This window comes from Sitodiplosis mosellana, unplaced genomic scaffold (assembly GCF_009176505.1).
Source record: "Sitodiplosis mosellana isolate CC-2019 unplaced genomic scaffold, AAFC_SMos_1.0 Smas_scaffold_6226, whole genome shotgun sequence".
NCBI lineage: Eukaryota > Metazoa > Arthropoda > Insecta > Diptera > Cecidomyiidae > Sitodiplosis > Sitodiplosis mosellana.
Window position 1 is genome coordinate 1,161,596 of NW_022601467.1, and position 19,189 is coordinate 1,180,784.

A 19,189-nucleotide genomic window follows, 5' to 3' on the forward strand; every position below is an offset into this window, starting at 1 on the left:
TTTTATAGATTTCAGATTGAGAAAAAAAAGTTGTTTTATTCGAAATTTCGTAGACGGGACAAAGCGAAATTTACAAGAACATTGGACATCATACAAAAATCATGATTCCTCTATGCTATGTATTCAGTTTTACGGTACCACAGTTAACGACGAAAAAAATGTCCATTTCTCCCAAATTTTTCCATCAAGTAAAAAAATCTATAGTCGACTATAAAACTTAAACCATTCTACGAACGATAAATGGAAGATAGTAAAGGTGAAAATTGTTGGATTTAACTTACTTTTATTTAGAATAAAAGAATCTATCATATCCCATAAAAAATCCACATAAAAAATGTGCTCAAAATGTTCTCTCATATTAGTATGGCTCACTTCACATCAAATTTTTGCTCATTTTTGGTGTGAGTCAGATTTTCACACCAAAAACTCCATACAAAACGAGCACATTTTTGATGTGACTGGCAATAAATGATGTTTCTGTTTTGCCGTTGCAACGGTCATTTATATCGACAACTTGCCTATCATTGTATTGTCAGTCACATCAAAAATTTGCTCGTTTTGTATGGAATTTTTGGTGTGAAAGTCTGACTTACACCAAAAATGAGCACAAATTTGATGTGAAGTTGGTGTGAGCCATACTTATATAGAGATTGGAGAACATTTTGAGCACATTTTTTATGTGGATTTTTTTATGGGATTAGTCTAGCCTACATGAAGAAAAACTCAACTTTGAAGATTTATGTTCGGAGTATCGGACCTTAGAATAATAGCTTGTCTTATTTCATTCATGTATACGTTAATTTACCTCAAAACATAACCAGCGTGATGACAAATCGTAAAAAAAATCACTTCAACTGAAGCTGTTCCATACCTTTTAATCGTTGTGTGCACAATGTTCGATGCATAAGTGATCTAATTAGACACCAACAATCATGATGGTTGATGCTCATCGATAAGTGAAACTTCTTTTATTTCAGGGTGGTGTTTTTACAAAAATCCATGGCCACAGCTGTGCAATATCAATTGTGAAATCAATACGCATCTCATTCAATGTTTATGGAAAGTATGACGAACTGAAGATTACATACAAACTCGATGGTCGTAATTTTTTTTCACTATCGATCATTTTACCATTTGTCGGGCATATTTCCGCTTCGAGTGAACTATGAAAATGTGTCTGGAAAAGGTTCAGAATAACAAATAAAAATGCCATAGTTTTTTTTTATTTCATTACAATTTCTTATTACTTTATTTAAAAATAAAAAAATCAATAATAAATGATTGGTTAATGCATAGTGAGATTTATTAATAAGAATGTCGATCTTCTTTAATTCCTTTTTTTAATATATGAATTTGTTTTCCACAGTTTCTCCCTCTTCTTCGAATGCAAATGCGAATTGGAAAACAAAATAAATAAATCAACTTGTTTTGTTTGTTTAAATGTTAGATGAGCTATAACAGAACAGATATTGTCGCAAAACTGAACTAAATGCTCTCGTTCATAATGCTTGTCTATTTTTTTTTCCTTGCATATTGGTTGTATGTGTCTTGTGGCTATGTGCATTGTGGTAGTTTGTTTGATGGTATTTTTAGTGCCAGTTTTTTCTCTTCTTCTTCTTCTTCTTCTTCTTCTTCTTCTTCTTCTTCTTCTTCTATTTTCGTTTGTATTTTTCTTCTCTTAAATTTCAAGTTTCGATTAGGATGTGTGGTGGTTTTTTTTTTGTGTGTCACTAATATTCTTCTTACAATTTAAGCGATCTAATGTTTTAGTTTTTATGAAAAATTTCATAAGAAATCCATTGAAATTTATATAAAAAAAAAAAGATAAACGTTCCAAGTTACGTTGTTTGCATTCGTCAGTCAACGTGTTTTATTTTATACATACGAATTTTTCATCGTGAACTTTATTCATTCATCATCATCATCATTTTCGTTTTTATCATTGTCACCATCTTTTTTTCCTTCCGGAATTTTCTCCCGTTTCGATAATTGAGCCATACAAAACAGGGGGGGGTGGTTAGGTTGTGAAGAAAAACAAAAATCGACCGTCGGTTTCATACAAAATGAATTCATCGATGCGCATACATTCATTGCCCAAATCTACCAAACAAATACAATAAAAAAATTGTGTGTTTGTTTGACAGACTGATGTGATATCGTTTGTTTTTATCTCTCTTGATTTGAATTATTATTCGAAATTTTGTTCAAAATCAACACAACAAAAACAAGGTTGATGTGTTTCGCATTTGCGCTATTCGTCGACATCATTCGGATTCGTTAATGAAATTGTGTGAATTATGTGTTGGCTAAATCAATTCATCACATTATTTGCAAATGCTTCATCTTCTTTTTTTTTAAGTTTTAAACAACAAAGTTATGTTATTTCTTCTGTGTTTTTTCGTCTTCTTTTAAATTAACCCCTTCCGCTTACTTATTCCACACAACAAATTACTACGCATCTACTAAATGTTACTTAAATGCTAGTTCATTCCTAATCTAATTTCTATTTTATTTAGGTTTTTAAATCCTATACTGTTCTCCTTCTTCGTTTTTTCTCTCCGTGTGTGTGTGTATGAAATGTATTTAACTTCTACATGACAAATAATTCAGTATCATTAATCATTATTGTTACGGTCGTTATTTAGTGTCTCTTCGTCTGATAGCGTTTAAAATATGTCAACTTGAATCTTATATACCGTGTATGTGTTTTTCTTGTTCGTTTCCATTGTATAAAAAGAGTTGTTTTAATCCCGGTCCTTGGTTTTCGCTAATTTACACACCTCTAACAAAATTCTACCGTTAGAAATTGCATTGTGTAGATATTTTTCCGATGATAATCCGAATGTTGTGGTTCGCACGTATAAATTTCACTGCTTCGTACGCAATATATGTAAATACAAACCGTGGTATTTTTTTTCAATTTCCTCGAAAAATACCCACTCAATTCAAATTCTCTTCGGCAAGATGTGATATAGCAAATCTTTCCTAATTTACGTTCGAACAATTTCAGTTCCTTGTTTCTCATTTCTTCAGTAATTTGTTGTTAAATGTATTGGGTTCGCTTAAAATTCAAAATTACACTATTTAGTAGTTTTATGTACACGATGTGACAAATAGTATTAGAATGAAAAAAAAATAAACTAACCAACAAATAACGTGAGCATGTACTTGGACATTTGGACAGTTCAATCTTAATACGTTAAAAAAAAAAACTCCGATTCGCGATGCATCCTATTTTCAATTGCCAATTTTCCCTAACGTCGCCGGCCGACCAATTTAAGCATAAACAAAATCCTTGATGAAACATTTAAATGGACAACAGCAGCATGATTTTATCTTTTTTTTTCCGCAATTTTTCTTCTTTATTTTTTACATATTCAATCCAATTTGAATTGTATCCGTAGTCAAGTCACACAGCACATGCGATATATGACAACTGTGTACCACTCGCCATTTTAATTGATCAATGTTGCACATTTAAAGGATAACTGCATTGAACCACACTTTAGACAATGTTTCATTTAAATGCCAATGGAATTTCATCCAAGCATTTCCCTCATTCCATACAAATTATCGTTTTCTGATAAGAATCACAGAGCTAAACTCTGATTCTTTTGTCGCGCAAAAATTAGAAATATACAAAACTTACAATTTATGTTTTTCTTTTAAAAATTTCATTGACTTTTAAAAAGTTGCTATGCTTCTTATCAAGAAAAACTAATAATTCCGTATGCAATCAGAAAATGTAAATTTGTAACCGACTCCTATTTTGCATTATCCAGTTCTAGCGAATCATTCACATCGGAACAAATTATTTGAGAAAAAAGAAATGAACATAAAACAAATGATTTGTATGTCTCTGTGTGTATGTTGTTCTAAAAAAGAAACTATAAACTTAAGCAGATACTCCATCAAAGGATCTATGTCATAAATATTTATATAAAAAATCTCAACCAGAATATTGTTGACAGTAACAATTATTATTGAAGATGCTTAGAAGTTAAAAGGAAAGTTGTGCTCGCAAAGAAGCAAAGAAAGTGTTCTGAGGAGGGGGAAAGCGCCTTGTTTCGTTCTAAACTATGCGAACATTAAATTAAATATATATAAAATCCTCAAAATACAATTAGTCTTATGAACATAGGCCTTGGCAAGGATCGTATCTCATTTTATTTTACTCTATCTCTCTCTGTGTGTGTGTGTTACCGAGAAAACAGAGTGTTTTTCTCACGTCTCGTCGTCAATTTCGCAGCGACAATCATATTTCGCGATTAAAACGGGGCGAGTCCTGAATAGATTCCAATAAATTGAATGAACTTCACATGGTTCGTTCTGATATATGTACATAAAAGCATAGATTGATCTTAAAAATGGGAGCAGTCTGACAGGGAAACATATGGGAGCGCAACGGAACATTTTGTATTAAAATGCCGCAATTTCAGGAGTCAAGACTCATTTTGTTCGTTCCCTCTGTTATAACATTGTAACTTATTTACTGATTAATCATCCGCTACACTAGGTGTTGAAAATTACAAACGAACATCTAAGCCTAAATTAATTTCTCCGTTACTGCATCGTATTTTCTTATTTTTTTTTATCGCAAGTATATGCGCGAACATTGTAGGTAAATATCGTCCCATGTTTACTTTGCGAATTGGGCCATCCGTTAGATACTCGGACTTGTGTGTGTTTCTTTTTTCCTCAATAAATGTAGGCATTTGAAAAACAAAAAATATCGTCAAACGCAAAATGTGAAAATTCGCGCACAGAAAATAAGAATATTGACAAATTGAAAGAAATTGGTTATTTTCAACATATGAACGAAGCATTTGGGAATTTGGAGATAGCAGTGTTTTCGAAACGAAAAGAAGAAAAAAGAATCAACATTTTCCAATCACAACGGACCAAATTGCGGAAGTGGTGAATTGTTCTCGGCGAATTTTCCCCTTCTGCGTTCGATGGCCGGTCCAAATGTACGAATGTTTTTATACATTGTATATATAGATAAATGTAAATAATGTTAGATAATTACTCTTACGTTGACTTTCATAATAGTTAATTTCATTAATGTTACTTTTCATTTAATATTTTGTTTTTTTTTTTCAGTCTTTTCTCCCACTTGCTTTTATAAGGCAGCTTTTTATGGGCACCATAAAACCAATATGTTTGATGGAACGGGGGATTTGCGTGTATGTTTGTGTGTGTATGTGATTCGTGTGGATACCATTTGATTGTGTTGTCGGGGGATTTTTAGTTTCATCTTTTATTTCGGTTTTTGTTCAATAATATTTATGCGGATGGCTGTTATCGAACCTTGACCTGTACTGTGATCGTCATCCAGATCATATTCGCTGTATGTCATTTATTTAGTATGTTTTTTTTTTGTTGTATGTTGAATGGATGAATGTCGGTCTGATTGTGTGTTGTAAGAAATTGTTGTATTCGTTCTTTTTTTTCTCATTCCATTTGGTTAGCAATTTGTTTGTTTCACCGTTTCGTGTTCAAATTTCGGTCTGGGCTTAGTAAAAAGTTTGCCTTTATTTGTTAATTCAAACAAAAGAAACAATCAAATAGATATAATATGATGGTTTTTTTTTTGGGGGTATGCGTCCAAATGAGGCCGAGTTGCTTTAGCAAAGCAGCACCAAGAAAATCATTTTCAAAAAAAAAAAAAAAAAATTCACACAGTTTTCTCAACTTTAAGTCAGAAATATTTCGTTATTTTTTTAATTATTTTATTCATCTTCAATTCTAGTTATTCTGTTCATCGTCGCCAGATAGTGTATATCGAATTATTCATTCTGTCTGTGTTTATCTCATGGTTTTATTTTATTCTCTCTCTCTCTCTCTCTCGCAAATAAAAACTCTTCTGCCTATAGGTTACATAGAAAACTCAAAAAGGAGTAGAAAAAAAAAATAAAATGTGTTTTAGAAACCGGTTTGATTTTATTATTTCTTAGAATTAAAACATCTCCTTGAATTATTTTTAAACGTTTTATTGCTCACATTAAACATTTTTTGTTTGTTAAAAAAACATAAGCTTTTGCACGAACATATCTATTTCGAAATTCGTCAGCGATTTTCTCAATGAATAAGAATCATCGCATTGTATCGAGAAGTTGACAAAAAAAAAGAAATTATAATGGCTGAAGTTTTATGCGCATAAAATTTTTCATTTTGTGAAGCAACTTTAATTTAATAATATCCGCAGTATTACTTGTTAATTTACTTTTTTTGTAATTCTTTGTTTAATTTTCATTTCGTTTTTTTATTCCGCATCGATTTTTGTTTTTGTTTATATTTATAGTCATCCTACGCTCATACAAATATCGTAAGCCGCTCAACTGAGATATGTGCAATGTGCATAATCATTCTCTCTCTCTCTTGATTCCTTATTTTCAAATAATCAATCGAAAAATTGTACGATTCGTTTATCAACTTTCGAGTCGTTTTTTCAAAAAAAAAAAAAAATAAATGAAATTTTAATAGCTCGTGAATTCATTCCAAATTAAATCAGTTGTTTGAATTTACTTTCTTGTGTTTGTTCTTCTTTTTAGTAGGCTTCCTCAAATACGAAGTTGTGTACACATTATTTTGGGATTTTTTATTCGTTTTCGTGACTCGTGATCATTTTGAAATCGCTTTTAGAAAAATGTTTTTGTTTTGTTTCATTAATTATTATTATCAATTTAATTTTTCGCATTTAGAACTAAACTTGGTTTTTATCTCTTGATGCTAGGGTTCGTATGTCTCTTTCTCTCTCTAGTCATAGTTAATTCTAACTAAACAAACTAAAATTTAAGCATGAGCACAGGGTTTGTGGCGCATGCATCAATACAATTCGTTTGTTCTGTTGTTGTTGGTGTTGTTGTTCTACTAATATATCTGTTGGTTTGACACCATTGTGGATCATTGAAAGCGACGCTACCGTAATATTTTCGTTTTAGTTTTGCTTCTTTTCTCCTTTCCTTCCTCTTATTCCGAGTTTACAATATTGCTTACATGACATTTTCATCTAGCTGTTCGTAAGACTAACAAATTTTTCTCGTTATATTTTATAAATTTGTTTTTTTTTACTTTTCCATTTCGGAAATAAGATTGAACAAAACATATGTATGTAGCAAGTGAGATGAAGAGGAGGCCATATATGTGAAATATGGCTCCGTATACAGCAAATTGGAGTGATTTTTTTCGACAACAAAATGAAAAGAAAAAAATAAATAAAACGATTTACTTGAAAAACTGATTAAATTGACGGTAAATGTTGTAATTTTTTGTTGTTGTTATGTTGCTGTTGTAGTTGTTTGAGTGTGGGATGGGTGTAGTGAGTCTAAATGTGTGCTTAATTTTCAAACTAATCCATTCCTCTTTTTTCGCCCTCTCTCTCTCTAGAAATCGTTACCGTAATATTATTGTTTGTTTATATCTATATTCTTATTAGTTCTTTCCTGTTGGATGTATCGATTATACGAGTGTCTACGCTTAAAGGACTCAGAAATGCATGTCATACTGTTTTTCGAGAATGAATCAAGTGTTCAGGATCTTAGCGATATTTTGTATATGTATGCGATTTCGAGTCCTTTCTCTTTTCTATCGCATTTTTTTCTCTCAAATTTTTATGTTTTTATTTTGAAAAATGTTTTCTGATTACTTCCTAAATTCTGTATGTTTTTTAATAGAATAGTAGTTCGCCTCGAATAAATTTTAAATACAATCTAAAGAAATCCTAGAAAAATATGTGTTTATCTGCTTTAAATTTTTTGTCATTTTTTTTATTATCTTTTATTTGCGACAAAAAAAAACGATACAAATCTTAGAAATTAAGAATGATATAAATTCGAATATTATTATGTAATATGTATAGAAATATTCACTTGTTTTTCTTTTGTTTATTCACTAAGACTTAATGAACACTGAACACTGAGCGCCAATGATAGAGAAAAAAATATTGGGCGATGCATTCGGATCGCACAGATTATTAGCGAATCAAAGTTTCGATGCGGATGCTCTTTCACAATTTGCTGTTTATTTTTTTTTCAGAACGTGTATTTTTTTTGTTTATTTTATTAGTTTTTTTATCTTGTAAACTCCTATGTATATAGTTTTTGATACAACTACCGAATTCTGTTTTTTTTTTGGAAAAAAATTCCAAAATGTCTAAAAATGGACTCCGAGGATTGAACCTTTCTTTCGTCGATTGATTCGTGTCGTTTTTATAATTTCTGTTTTGCCTTTCTATCGGGGTTTCGAACGCACTTTCTATTTCTAAATAATTTATTGATTACATCAGTAGTGTTTTTTTCTTCATTTCATTTGCATAAAAACATATATTGTCCTTATTCAATATCATTTTTTTCTTTCTATAAAGAAACAATAAAATCATTGGATTCAAACACGAACGTAACATAATAACAAACATTTTTTTGAGGATTTTTCGTAAAAGAAAATAGAAATAATATAAAGAAAACAACACATGAGATGAAAAAAAAAATTGGGCTATGTTACGGCCAACAGTAGATATGGCTGCAGAGCTCAACGTAGTACAGGCTCGTGTTGAACTCTCATTAACGAGCAATGTGTATTTTATGTGTACATGTGTTTTTGTTTTGGGGAAGAGGGGAGGGTGGAAGTATGTTGGAATATTGCCCAACAAATGGAGCAAAAGAGATGAAATGAAAATTGTGCATCAAATCTGGGAACTGAAGGGCACATAACATACGCGCATTCACTTAATTATGGTCGAAATAAACAGTGTGTGTTTGTGTAACATTTCGTGGCTGTTGTGATTAGAATGTCAAAGAAAAAAAAAAGTATTGGATTTTCCGATTCTTTGGAAAAGCTAGCAAGAAAATTCAAAGAAAAACGACTATATTAAACTAAATCAGTCCACTGATGGAAAGAAAAAAAATGAGATGAACTCAGTGATTTATCATACAAATGATTCAAATGGCAATTGATGCCGATAGCTTCCTCTATTATGTGTGTGTGTTTTTTCTGTTTTGTTTCTTTTTTTTTTGGATTTCTTCTTAGTTGGATTTGTATGCTTTTCAGTTGCAGTTCATTATTTTGTGTTTTTTTTTTCTACTTTTTCGTTTATGAATTTATCATATGTGTACGTATTTCAGGACAAATCAGCTTTTCATTTCGATTGTATGCTTGATTATTTTTTTTTTAAATGTCAAAACGAATTTTTTTTTGTTGCTTAATCGATTGGGCTTTTTTCATGTATTTTTTTGCCAATATAAATAGAAGTTAACATTAAAGTCTAAATTATTTTTAAGGAGAAAAGAAAAGAGTGTGTTAAAAAAGAGAAAAAGAAAAGTACATGCATAAAAATAAAATAAAAGAAAAACATAAAAATTGAAATATTAATTATGAATCCCAAAACTGTAATCTGATCTGGTTTGTTTTTTTCGCAAATAATTTTTTTTTTTTTTCATCAATCAGTTTCTATTGTTTTCGCTGATTCAAATTTTTTGCTGTGTGATTCTATTTAACTATGTAATTAAAAAAAGAAAGAAGTAAACGTATTTGAGATAGAAAAATCAAATAACATAAACAAAATGGAAATGGTGGATATTATGTGTTTGTTTCTGTTTTTGTTGTTGCTAACGTTATCGTTGTTGTTGTTGATGTATTTGTATTGTGAAGAGAGTTTGTATGTGTTTTTTTTTCTTCTTTTATCACCTATGGATCTATTGAAAACTTTTAAAAACTATCATGTGTGTGTAATTTTAAAATTATTAAAAGTAAAAATAAGAAGAAGAAATAGAGAAAAAGGATTATGTGTAATTATTAAAGTGAGACACGAAAAATCACATAGACGCTATTTCTGTCAAAACAAATAAACTACCAAAAATACGAAATTAGGCGAATTTTCCGCAGTCCATCGGTTTTAATTTCATAAATTTCAACTTTTTTTTCTTCTTTTCGTTTTTTTTTTGTCTAGATTTTGTATGCTTAGTTTTCTTCGTACAGCTACACAAACAAAGATGTGTATGTGTGTGTATGTATGTTGTTTATTATTTGTTTTGTTCTTTTTTCTTCAAAAATGTGTTTTTTTGTCTTCTCCTCAAACAAGTTTCGAAACGTGTTATTGTGATTTTACATCATTATTTTATGAATTGTTTTTGTTAAAAAAAAAAAGTTATTATTTTCCTTTTAACTCCAAGCTGCATATGTGTCCGTGTACCATTGTTCGCCATTCGCACCCAATGGTTGTTGAGGCAACGGTTGACTTCCCCAATTATTTCCACCATTTCCTAAAATTAAGCCACTTGCGTAACGTCGCTTTGGATCCCCTGGATTTTGGTGACCGCCATCAAATTTACGTTTACCGACTACTATATTTTCATTCAAAATGAAAGGAAAAGAAAAGAACAAAATAAAAGCGGAAACAAAAAACAAAAATCGATTAACGAAAGAAACAAAGCATACTATTCAAGATGGAAACAAAATTGTCATCTCTTTTGGTGGATTTCGTTTTTTTTTTTTCTGTTCTAAATTTTTGTTTTGGTATAATTAATAATAACAATAATGGTAATATTAGATTTCAAGCGTTTGATGTATATGTAATTTGTATCGTATCGTATTTGATTTATATATATCTCTTCGCTACGATCCAATTACAGATACACATTGAACGTGAATTGGTTCAAAAATCACTGGTCGTATATCCATAATTAAGTTGTTGGCTTTTCTTTTCGGAATAATCGTTTCATTTGATAGAAAACGAGAACTGATTGACCTCATTCGAAATAATATATATAAAATAAACCAAATCGAAAAAAGGGGAAAATTAAAAATAAGACAAATAATTGGTTTGACCGAAACAAAAAACATGAATAAAAAACAATTGGTTTGGAGGAAACTAATTTTTGAATAGTGTGAAGGAAGAGTAAAAGTATCAGTTTTAACCAATGAGTTGAAACGAAACAAAAAAGACATATTATTTAAATGAAAAATTAAGCAGCGTCAACATTAAATATGGCAATTGCCGATGTTGATCATTGGCGTAACAACCGAAAATCAACAAATTATGTTATAATTAAAGAAGATGGTAACAAAAAATAACGTCAAGAATGTGGAGTCGAAACAAATATATGCATTTGAAACAAAAACCAAACAAAATGTTGAATATGCAAAACGGGCTTGAGATTAGAGCATTAATATATGATTATTGATATTTTAAAGAATAATTTCTTAAAAAAAAGTAACAAATATGTGTATTAAGAGTGTATGTGTGTGTTGATGAAAAGACGGTGTAAAAGTGTGTGCATTTGGCTAGGGTGATGAAATTTGAACATGTTTGAATATTTATTGATCAAATCAACCAGTTTTATTGTCTTGACAACACATGCCGGAACGACTGTTATGTTGCAGGCACCTACTGAAATACACACGTCCGGCTTGGCTCAAAGCAAAATGTCCAAACACTGAGCCACACTATTGTCAGAAAAGGTTTGCACGAAAAATATCGTTGGGCAATGGGATAAGTGAATGTAAAAGTGAAGCGCCACGTTAACGATGGATCGTTTGTGCAATTTGAACATGAGTTCAAGGCGTCTTTGCGCCAAATTTTCATATTAAAGAGAGAGAGAAAACCCCCACCACGCGCAGTATAGTCACACTAATTCCTTAATAGCTTTAGGTCGCTATTAATTGCATGAAAGGATTAAAAGCATGATTTGGCAGGAGATTAGCGTAAAATAAACATCAAGCGCTTACACCAAAGGTGTCGTTGCGCACCATTTTATTCTAGTTCATTTCATTGTTTACATGAAATTCTACACAGAAAATAAGTCAAGCATTAATGGATAGTGGATTATGTGTTTGGCAGCTTTGAATGAATGTTATTCGAAATGTAATGCAAGTGTTGTATTTTATATTGATTTTTTGTTTGTTTTCGTTTGTGTTTGTGTGTGTTTTTTGTGATTGATGCAAGAAATCCAACAAAAATCAGGAGCAATAAGACAATTGTGTGTGTGTGTGTGTGTGTGTGTGTGTGTGTGAGTAAATTAATGAAAAACACAAATAATCATGAGAATAGATCGAAATGATGGCTACATTGTTTAAACACTATTTCAAATCAATCCCAATATTTGAAGCGGTTATAATTCAAAAAGAAATTGAAAAGAAACAGAACGAAAAAGGACGAATGATTGAAAAAAGTACTAAATGAAACATAAATAATTGTCGGCTGTTCAAATGAATCGGCATTCAATGGTGCAATTTGATAAGATATTTGGAAAATCGCTACACTTATTTGTTAAATTCACTATGCGTTTGTTGAGTGTGTGTGTGTGTGTGTGTGAAAGAAGAAGAATTGACACCACATTGTAATGTTCTCTCATTGTTTGTTTGCTAATGTGTTTCTTGGTTCTTCAGTATGTTTTCACATTGAAGCGATTTTAAATCATTCTTTGCTCATATGATTTTTTGTCATTTGTTTCAGGAGTTTTTAAAGTTAATGATTAATGGTCGCTGAAGCGATTTTTCATTTCATTTTTGTAAAGTGGAACAACGGCAACTCCATGTGAACAATCCAAAGAGACAAACGCCAACATAATAACAAATATTGGATTAAAACAAACACACATACATAGTTAAAAACGGAATATGGACACGGCCCATTTTGCCGTCCCGTCGTAACGTTTTGCACATTTATTTTACATTAATCACACGGAATCAAACAATTTGTCTATATAGCAGATGTCTTATTTGAATTATTAGTTTGCCGGGTAATTCAATGTAAATTAAATAAAGACTATGTAATTAATGTGTTAAACAGCGTACAATTAATTTGCTGAGATTTTATTCGATTTATATTGTTGCTTTTACTGGATTATAATAAATGGAATTTAAGAGAGAGAGAAAAAAAAAGTTTTTCAAATAAAAACCAACAAACAAAGAAACAATATGAACAATTTGTTTGCATATAAAAAAAAAATGTGTATGGTTAGATTATTTTTGAATGTTTGTATTTGTGCTAGTTATTCAATCCCAGTTCCTTATTTTGTTTTTGTCGCGAAAATTGACAAAAATAGGCCAATCATATTCAAAAAAACATGTACTTTTTGGTTTGTTTTGGTTTTTGGTGTGAACATTCAAATATTTCCAGCATCAAAATCATTATTTATTTTGTCGTCAGCTTGAACTCTTCAACTCTTCCTAAGATTACCGCTCAAAAATGCGTCAAATTTCATTTGACAATTGCACTATGTGCACCAATCAAAATTCAAACACTGTTGCACACCCATCGCTCACACACATCGAAATTCCATTGAAATTTCCGAGGTCTCACTTTCACTCTCTCGCTCTGTATCCGTCATTGTTTGATTTTCGAACACGCAGATTATGCCTATGCATACATTTCTGTCTCCATGACAATAATTCAATTAAATTCATTAAATGGTAAATTTTGCAAACAGGAATCGATTCATAAGCGCATAATTGGTGTTTCAACAGAGGATAGTATCGGTTTGCATGAGAACAATGAATTGGATAGAGCTCTCTATCCAATTTATTGTGAATAAAATCACATGCTAAAGGCTGCCATGATTCACCAATGAAATGTCCATTAAAGCTAATATTTGAGTCTTTTTTTCTGGACAAAAGATATCACACATGCAAGAAAAAAACCTGTTCTAACAAAAGCTAAATTGAGAACAAAAAAAAACACCGATCTTCCGCACCAGATGCGATTCGTTTGTTCTTTTCTATTTCGCCTGGATCTTGGTACACCCTAAGTAAATGAAATATCGGAGTCATTTAAGCAATTTGACTCGGCAATTCGAATTGAACATTCATACAAATCTCAACTACGTCGGATAGTGCTTGTAACGAAGTGGTGAAAAGCTAAGAGAAGATTGACAGACAGGCATAAAATTATATGTGGGGATCAATGGGAATAAAAGCGGTTCAATTAAAAAAAAAAATATATTATTTTTGTGTTTACTAGCCAAAAAAAAACCCTCGCAATTGAGAAGAATGTATATTTATATTAAGCTTAAACCTATGGCGTCAATTTCTTTATATATTTCTTTTGATAACATTCTGAGCTCATGTTTTGTTTGACGATAACAATGTTGGATTTGAAAATGATTCAAAAAAGTGTTTGTGTGTGTGTGTGTGTGTGTGTGTGTGTTCGATTACAGGAATGATATTTTTCACATTTCATGGATATAATTTGGTTTGTTTGTTATTGTTGTTGAAATCAAAGTGCTTCATTTCGACTCAACACTGATTCATGTGTTTTTATGGAACCCTAACGGTTCTCAAGTCGCCGTTTTGTATATTAAATATTTATAAACGATTTTGGTTGTTGTCTTTTAAAAATGGTTACATTGAGATTAAATTTTGGAATTGGTGTGTGCGCGCACGTCACAATCATCGAATGTGTCAACACAGGTTCGGCCATGCATTTTGTTTTGTTTCGTTCCGACGACTGAATCGGATTCGATTTGGATGTCTAAACCGCATAAATCTCGGAACAGATCAATACTAAACTGTGCAGGATTCTTCACGAATGGCTGGCTTATTGACAGAAGAGCACACAGAAAGAAGATCAAAACAAAAAATGTCCAATTAGAAAAGACAATGTCAATAGGCCGTTTTGCACATTGATATTTGGTTTTTGATTGTAAATTGGTTTTGTCTGGTTTGTTGTGTTGTTGTTGTTGTTGTTGTTGTTTTTTTTGGTTTGGTTTGGGTTTGGTTTGGTTTGGTTTTTACTCATTTTAGTTTTGGTTGTTGTTTTAATTTTGGTTTTGGTTTTTGTTTTTGATTGTCTATATATGTTTTTTGTTCGTTATCGGTCTGGATGTACTCTCACCTGTTGTATTTGGCAGTGGCTTGCCTCGCTGAGTGCCACGAACGTTGAGATGTGCTTGTATTCCACGGTAAGCCGCGGTTATTGGAGCTACCACGTTGAGACGTTGAGGTAATTCCTCCAGATTGATGCCACGGAGCCCAACGGCTCGGGAAGGCACTATGATTCCACGACAATGACCAACTCCCTACACAGTAGCACATTCGATTAGGATTTATATTTAGTTTGGTTGGTTGATTGGAATTTTTTTTGTTCAAATTTTTTTTTTAGAATTGTTTGTTCGTAAATGACTGTTTAAGTTGGACATTGATTCAATTGTTTTTCAATTCCCTATCTAGTTTTTTTTTTGTTTTTGAAAAAATATTATTCAACGATCGAAAGTTTTTTTCAAAAAAAAGTTTGCTTTTTTCACTAGTTGTCATTTGCATCATTGCTTTGTATTTGATGAAAAGAAAAAAACGGCAACGAATGAAATACTGAACAAAGAGTAGGAGGATGCAAATCGAAGACACAAAGCGGTAGTTCAGTTTTCTTTTGGTCTAGAAATTTTGATTTGGGCACAGAAATTTCGCACACATCTTCAACCATGTTTTTTTCTCCAAATATATAAAATGAGTCAATTCCGTATTCGTATCAATTCAATGAGGTGTTGTTTTTTTTTATTTTGGAATTTTTCGTTTTTGTTTCAGTTTGTTTGATTTTGATGTACAAGTTAAATTTTGCTTGATAAATCAACAGAATCGAATAAATTTTTGCATTTTAATTGGATTGATCAATGCCTGTTGCGATGGAATAATTGCCAACCGGAAAATGGAAATTTCTTGCCATCTCGAATTGTAGTGGATCGAAACGAACAACAAAGCATATCGAATCCATGAGTCAATTAGTGTGCTGATTAGTGGATCACTGTGCATTAAAATTATTTCAATTTTTTTTCGTTTGTTTTTCGTCGGAAGCAGAAAAAAATGAAATAAACAAATTAGCTCAATTTGGAAGAAAACAAAAAAGGAGTTATTTTTGCTGTGCCTTTATGTTATTTTTTCTTTCTTTTTCCATTGTGTTTTTTTGTTGTTGCCAAATTTTATGACAAATCAAAAAGAAAATTTTGCTTTATTCAGTCTTTTTAGTTTAGTTTTTCATTCGTTTTGTTTTCCATTTGGTGATGCATCGAATCGTTAAGCTACTTTTGGAAAGTGAATTTTATGTTACACTTTTGATTAGATACATGAAGCAGTTTTTAAACGCTATGTTTTATGTTTGTGGTTAAATGTTAGATATAGATATAGATATATATATATACTGCAAATGGACTCAGTTTAACGGGAAGTAAGTGTATATATGCAGAGAAATTGTTAAGTTATTTCGTTTGTTTGGGAGTGGGGGAGGAGAGCAAATCGAAAATCATTATTTGTAAGAATATAAGAAAACTGGAAATAAAATTAAGTTTATTAACCAAAGGGGAAAAACTGCGACATTTTTTCTAACAGAAGCTCTAGGTATTGCTCACAATTGCACCTCAGTAGAAATGATCATTCAATACTTTAACATTTTTTTCAATATTCAAGAGAAGGAAAATATAAGGAAGGCCAAAGCAATATCATAATAATAACGAAAAAGCGTTAAAATCAAAAAGCGCAAAGAATTATAAGCAATATGAAAAAAAGGAAATGGAAAAAATTAAAAAAGCAGATAAGAAATCAAAAAGAAAAAAAAGAAAACCAAAGTAAAATGGAATAAAAGGCTAAGATTGGAGAAAAACCAACTCTTCCGCATGTGGAAAAGGCATAAATACCACTTCGTCTCGTACGAGACTTGACAGATGCGGTGGCATTTATATCATTTAAATTGATAAATAAAAAAAAACAATAAACAAACAGAAAAAATATAAAGCGAAAAAAAAAACTACGAAAAAATACTGAGACAGAGATAAATTAAAAAAAAAAAAAAAAAACTGGGAAAACTTATAAAATGGGACAACGGCGATAACGTGTTGTTGATCCTAACCGATCAAGTCCAAACAGTGAAAATTGTTCACGTCCTAACCACTTTCCTATGCGAAACCGTGTGTATTTGTATGTATGTGTGTGTAAGTTGAAAGAAACATGATACTCAAAACCAATTCGATTGTGTGTGTATATATGTGTTTGTCATTAGAAAAAGTTTTATCTACTGTTTGTTTTGTTTTGTTTGTTTTTTTTTTCGAAATTTGTTGTGTGTACACCCACCGATATGTTTCTGTTGTTTCTTTGATTTGTGTTTTGTGGCCCTGTACCACTATTCACCGTATAATCGAAAAACTGTTCTCCATCGTATGAACGAAAATAATCATCATAATAAGAATCATTGTATCCGCCCCGATAATCAGTATAACCATAAAGATCGTAATCATAATCTACAAAATTGTTAGACATATGTATTATAGAATAGAACAGCAGAGGTAGCATTAGCAACAGTTATGACTATAGCAGCAACAAGAAATGTATTTATTGTTTAATATATTGGGTTAAAATCGTTAAAAAAAAGAGTTTTTTTTTTGTTCTGATTAATCGTTTCAATCAAATAAAAATACAGAAGAGGTTTTTCTTCGAAGTTTTAGAAACTGTACCATAGAAGATAGAAATAGAGAGAGAGACAGAGATAGAAGAAAAATATACAAATACAGAGATAAAGTGGCAAAAAAACAATAGTTTAAAGTATTGTTGTGAAACGAAACGAAACGAAACGAAACTATAATTTCAAATTAAAAAGAAGATACAGAAAGTAATTAAAATTGAAATGAAAATATCAAAACAATCATTTAATTTCAAAGAAAGAGAATATTGTCTGTTTTTTTTTTTATTATTATTGCAAAACACAATTAACGGTAACGGTTTGTTTTTCGATATAGTTTTTGAATTTAGAGAATTTCGAGTCGGGAAAGAGAGTCAATGAAAATACCAGCACTACATTTATAAATATATTTCAATTGACAACGTATGGTCACTGATTCGTAATTTCGACTTCAATGAGTTCAATTTGGATTTGGTTTTTTGGTTCTTATTATTTTGGTTTGTAGAGAATTCAATAAACCAGATTTTGCTTTTACGACTAAGATCCAATTATGCATATAAATATTTACTTTTGCATAGAATAAAATAGGTTCTACGTTTGTTTGCACTTGCACTTTGATATTCGAGATTTTGATGCTTCGAATGTTTTCATTTCCGTGTTGATTTTGAATAATGTTTGCACATCTTGTCCTAATACACACTCGCAAATGTACAATGTTACTACTTTTGTTTTGTAGTTTACTTTGTTTTTGATAAAAAGGGGATCGTGCAAGGAATTTAACACCATTTCATTACACAATTGATTTCAGTGCGCTAGATGAATCGTATTTTTTTTTGTTCTTCTGCAGTTGCCACACACACACACCAATTTGCACACTGAACAATCGTGGTAAGGCGTTGGGTATTAAATTCATTGCTGTTGTGCGCGAGCAGCCATGTCAGGCGGCTTCATAATTTTTTTTTTTTTTTTACAATGGTTCTTTTCAAAAATTCATATCAATCAAAAATAATATACTCCGTTTGGGCTAGAAATAATCCAAATATCAGGTTCAACATTCGCAATGTGCCAAACTGCGGAAAATCAAACAATCACAACAAAAATCTGAAACTCCAGTTTTTCTATTCCAATCCAATCGAAAATAAAACCAATATGTATATATAGATATGTATCAAGTTAGAGGTCAATAGCAAACGCAGTACAGTACATTCAAAATACTAAAAACTCTCTGATTGATCATGTTTTGTTTTTTTTTTGGTCAAAATTTCGGCTGAAATCATGATTTTTTTTCTTCAAATATTTTCCTTTGTGTTCACCAAAATATGTTTTTTTGACAACTTTTTAGCATTTGAATTGTGTTGTTTTCGGTTCTTTTTTGTTTGTCAATCTCTTTTTGAGTATGTAATTATTGGCCTATTTTTGTTTTTTTTTTTTTTTTGATTTTGTATGGTATGCAAATACATAATAGAAACTTTATTGAGAACATGCAATACGTTATAGTGAGTCTCTTCAATACGGAGAAAGAGAAACATGTTTTTCTATTTTGTTGGTTTTTGAAAGGGATTATATAGCTAATTGATAGCAATTTTTTTAGGTTATTTGATTATTTTCCTATACATAAATAGATTCTATGAAACAAAAAACAAATTAGGTAAATAAAATGGTGGTGTATGTGCCATGTTGTTGAAAGGAAAACAATTGAACAAAAATAGACATCAGAAGCAGCCAGTATTCGAAACAAAATTAGTTTTTCAATAGCACTTAATCGAAGATTACAATAGAACAGAACTAAAATTTGGTATAAAGTGTTTTGAG

The 19,189-nt window shown here is 30.9% G+C and overlaps 1 protein-coding gene across 47 annotated transcripts in view; it reads right to left on the reverse strand.

Moving 5' to 3' along the window:
* Positions 1-1,655: 1,655 nt before the first annotated feature.
* LOC129579078 (heterogeneous nuclear ribonucleoprotein R) overlaps positions 1,656-19,189 on the reverse strand; it is a 41,533-nt gene continuing 23,999 nt past the window's right edge. For 22 of the 47 annotated variants that reach the window (XM_055468680.1, XM_055468679.1, XM_055468693.1 and 19 more), the window contains 3 exons: positions 17,053-17,219; positions 14,831-15,014; positions 1,656-10,340 (listed from right to left, as the gene is read on the reverse strand). In XM_055468680.1, the coding sequence (XP_055324655.1) occupies positions 10,159-10,340; positions 14,831-15,014; positions 17,053-17,219 (533 nt within the window). In that variant the 3' untranslated portion in view covers positions 1,656-10,158. The remainder of the gene's footprint in view (positions 10,341-14,830; positions 15,015-17,052; positions 17,220-19,189) is intronic. The other 25 variants (XM_055468709.1, XM_055468716.1, XM_055468715.1 and 22 more) reach the window with 8 other exon arrangements.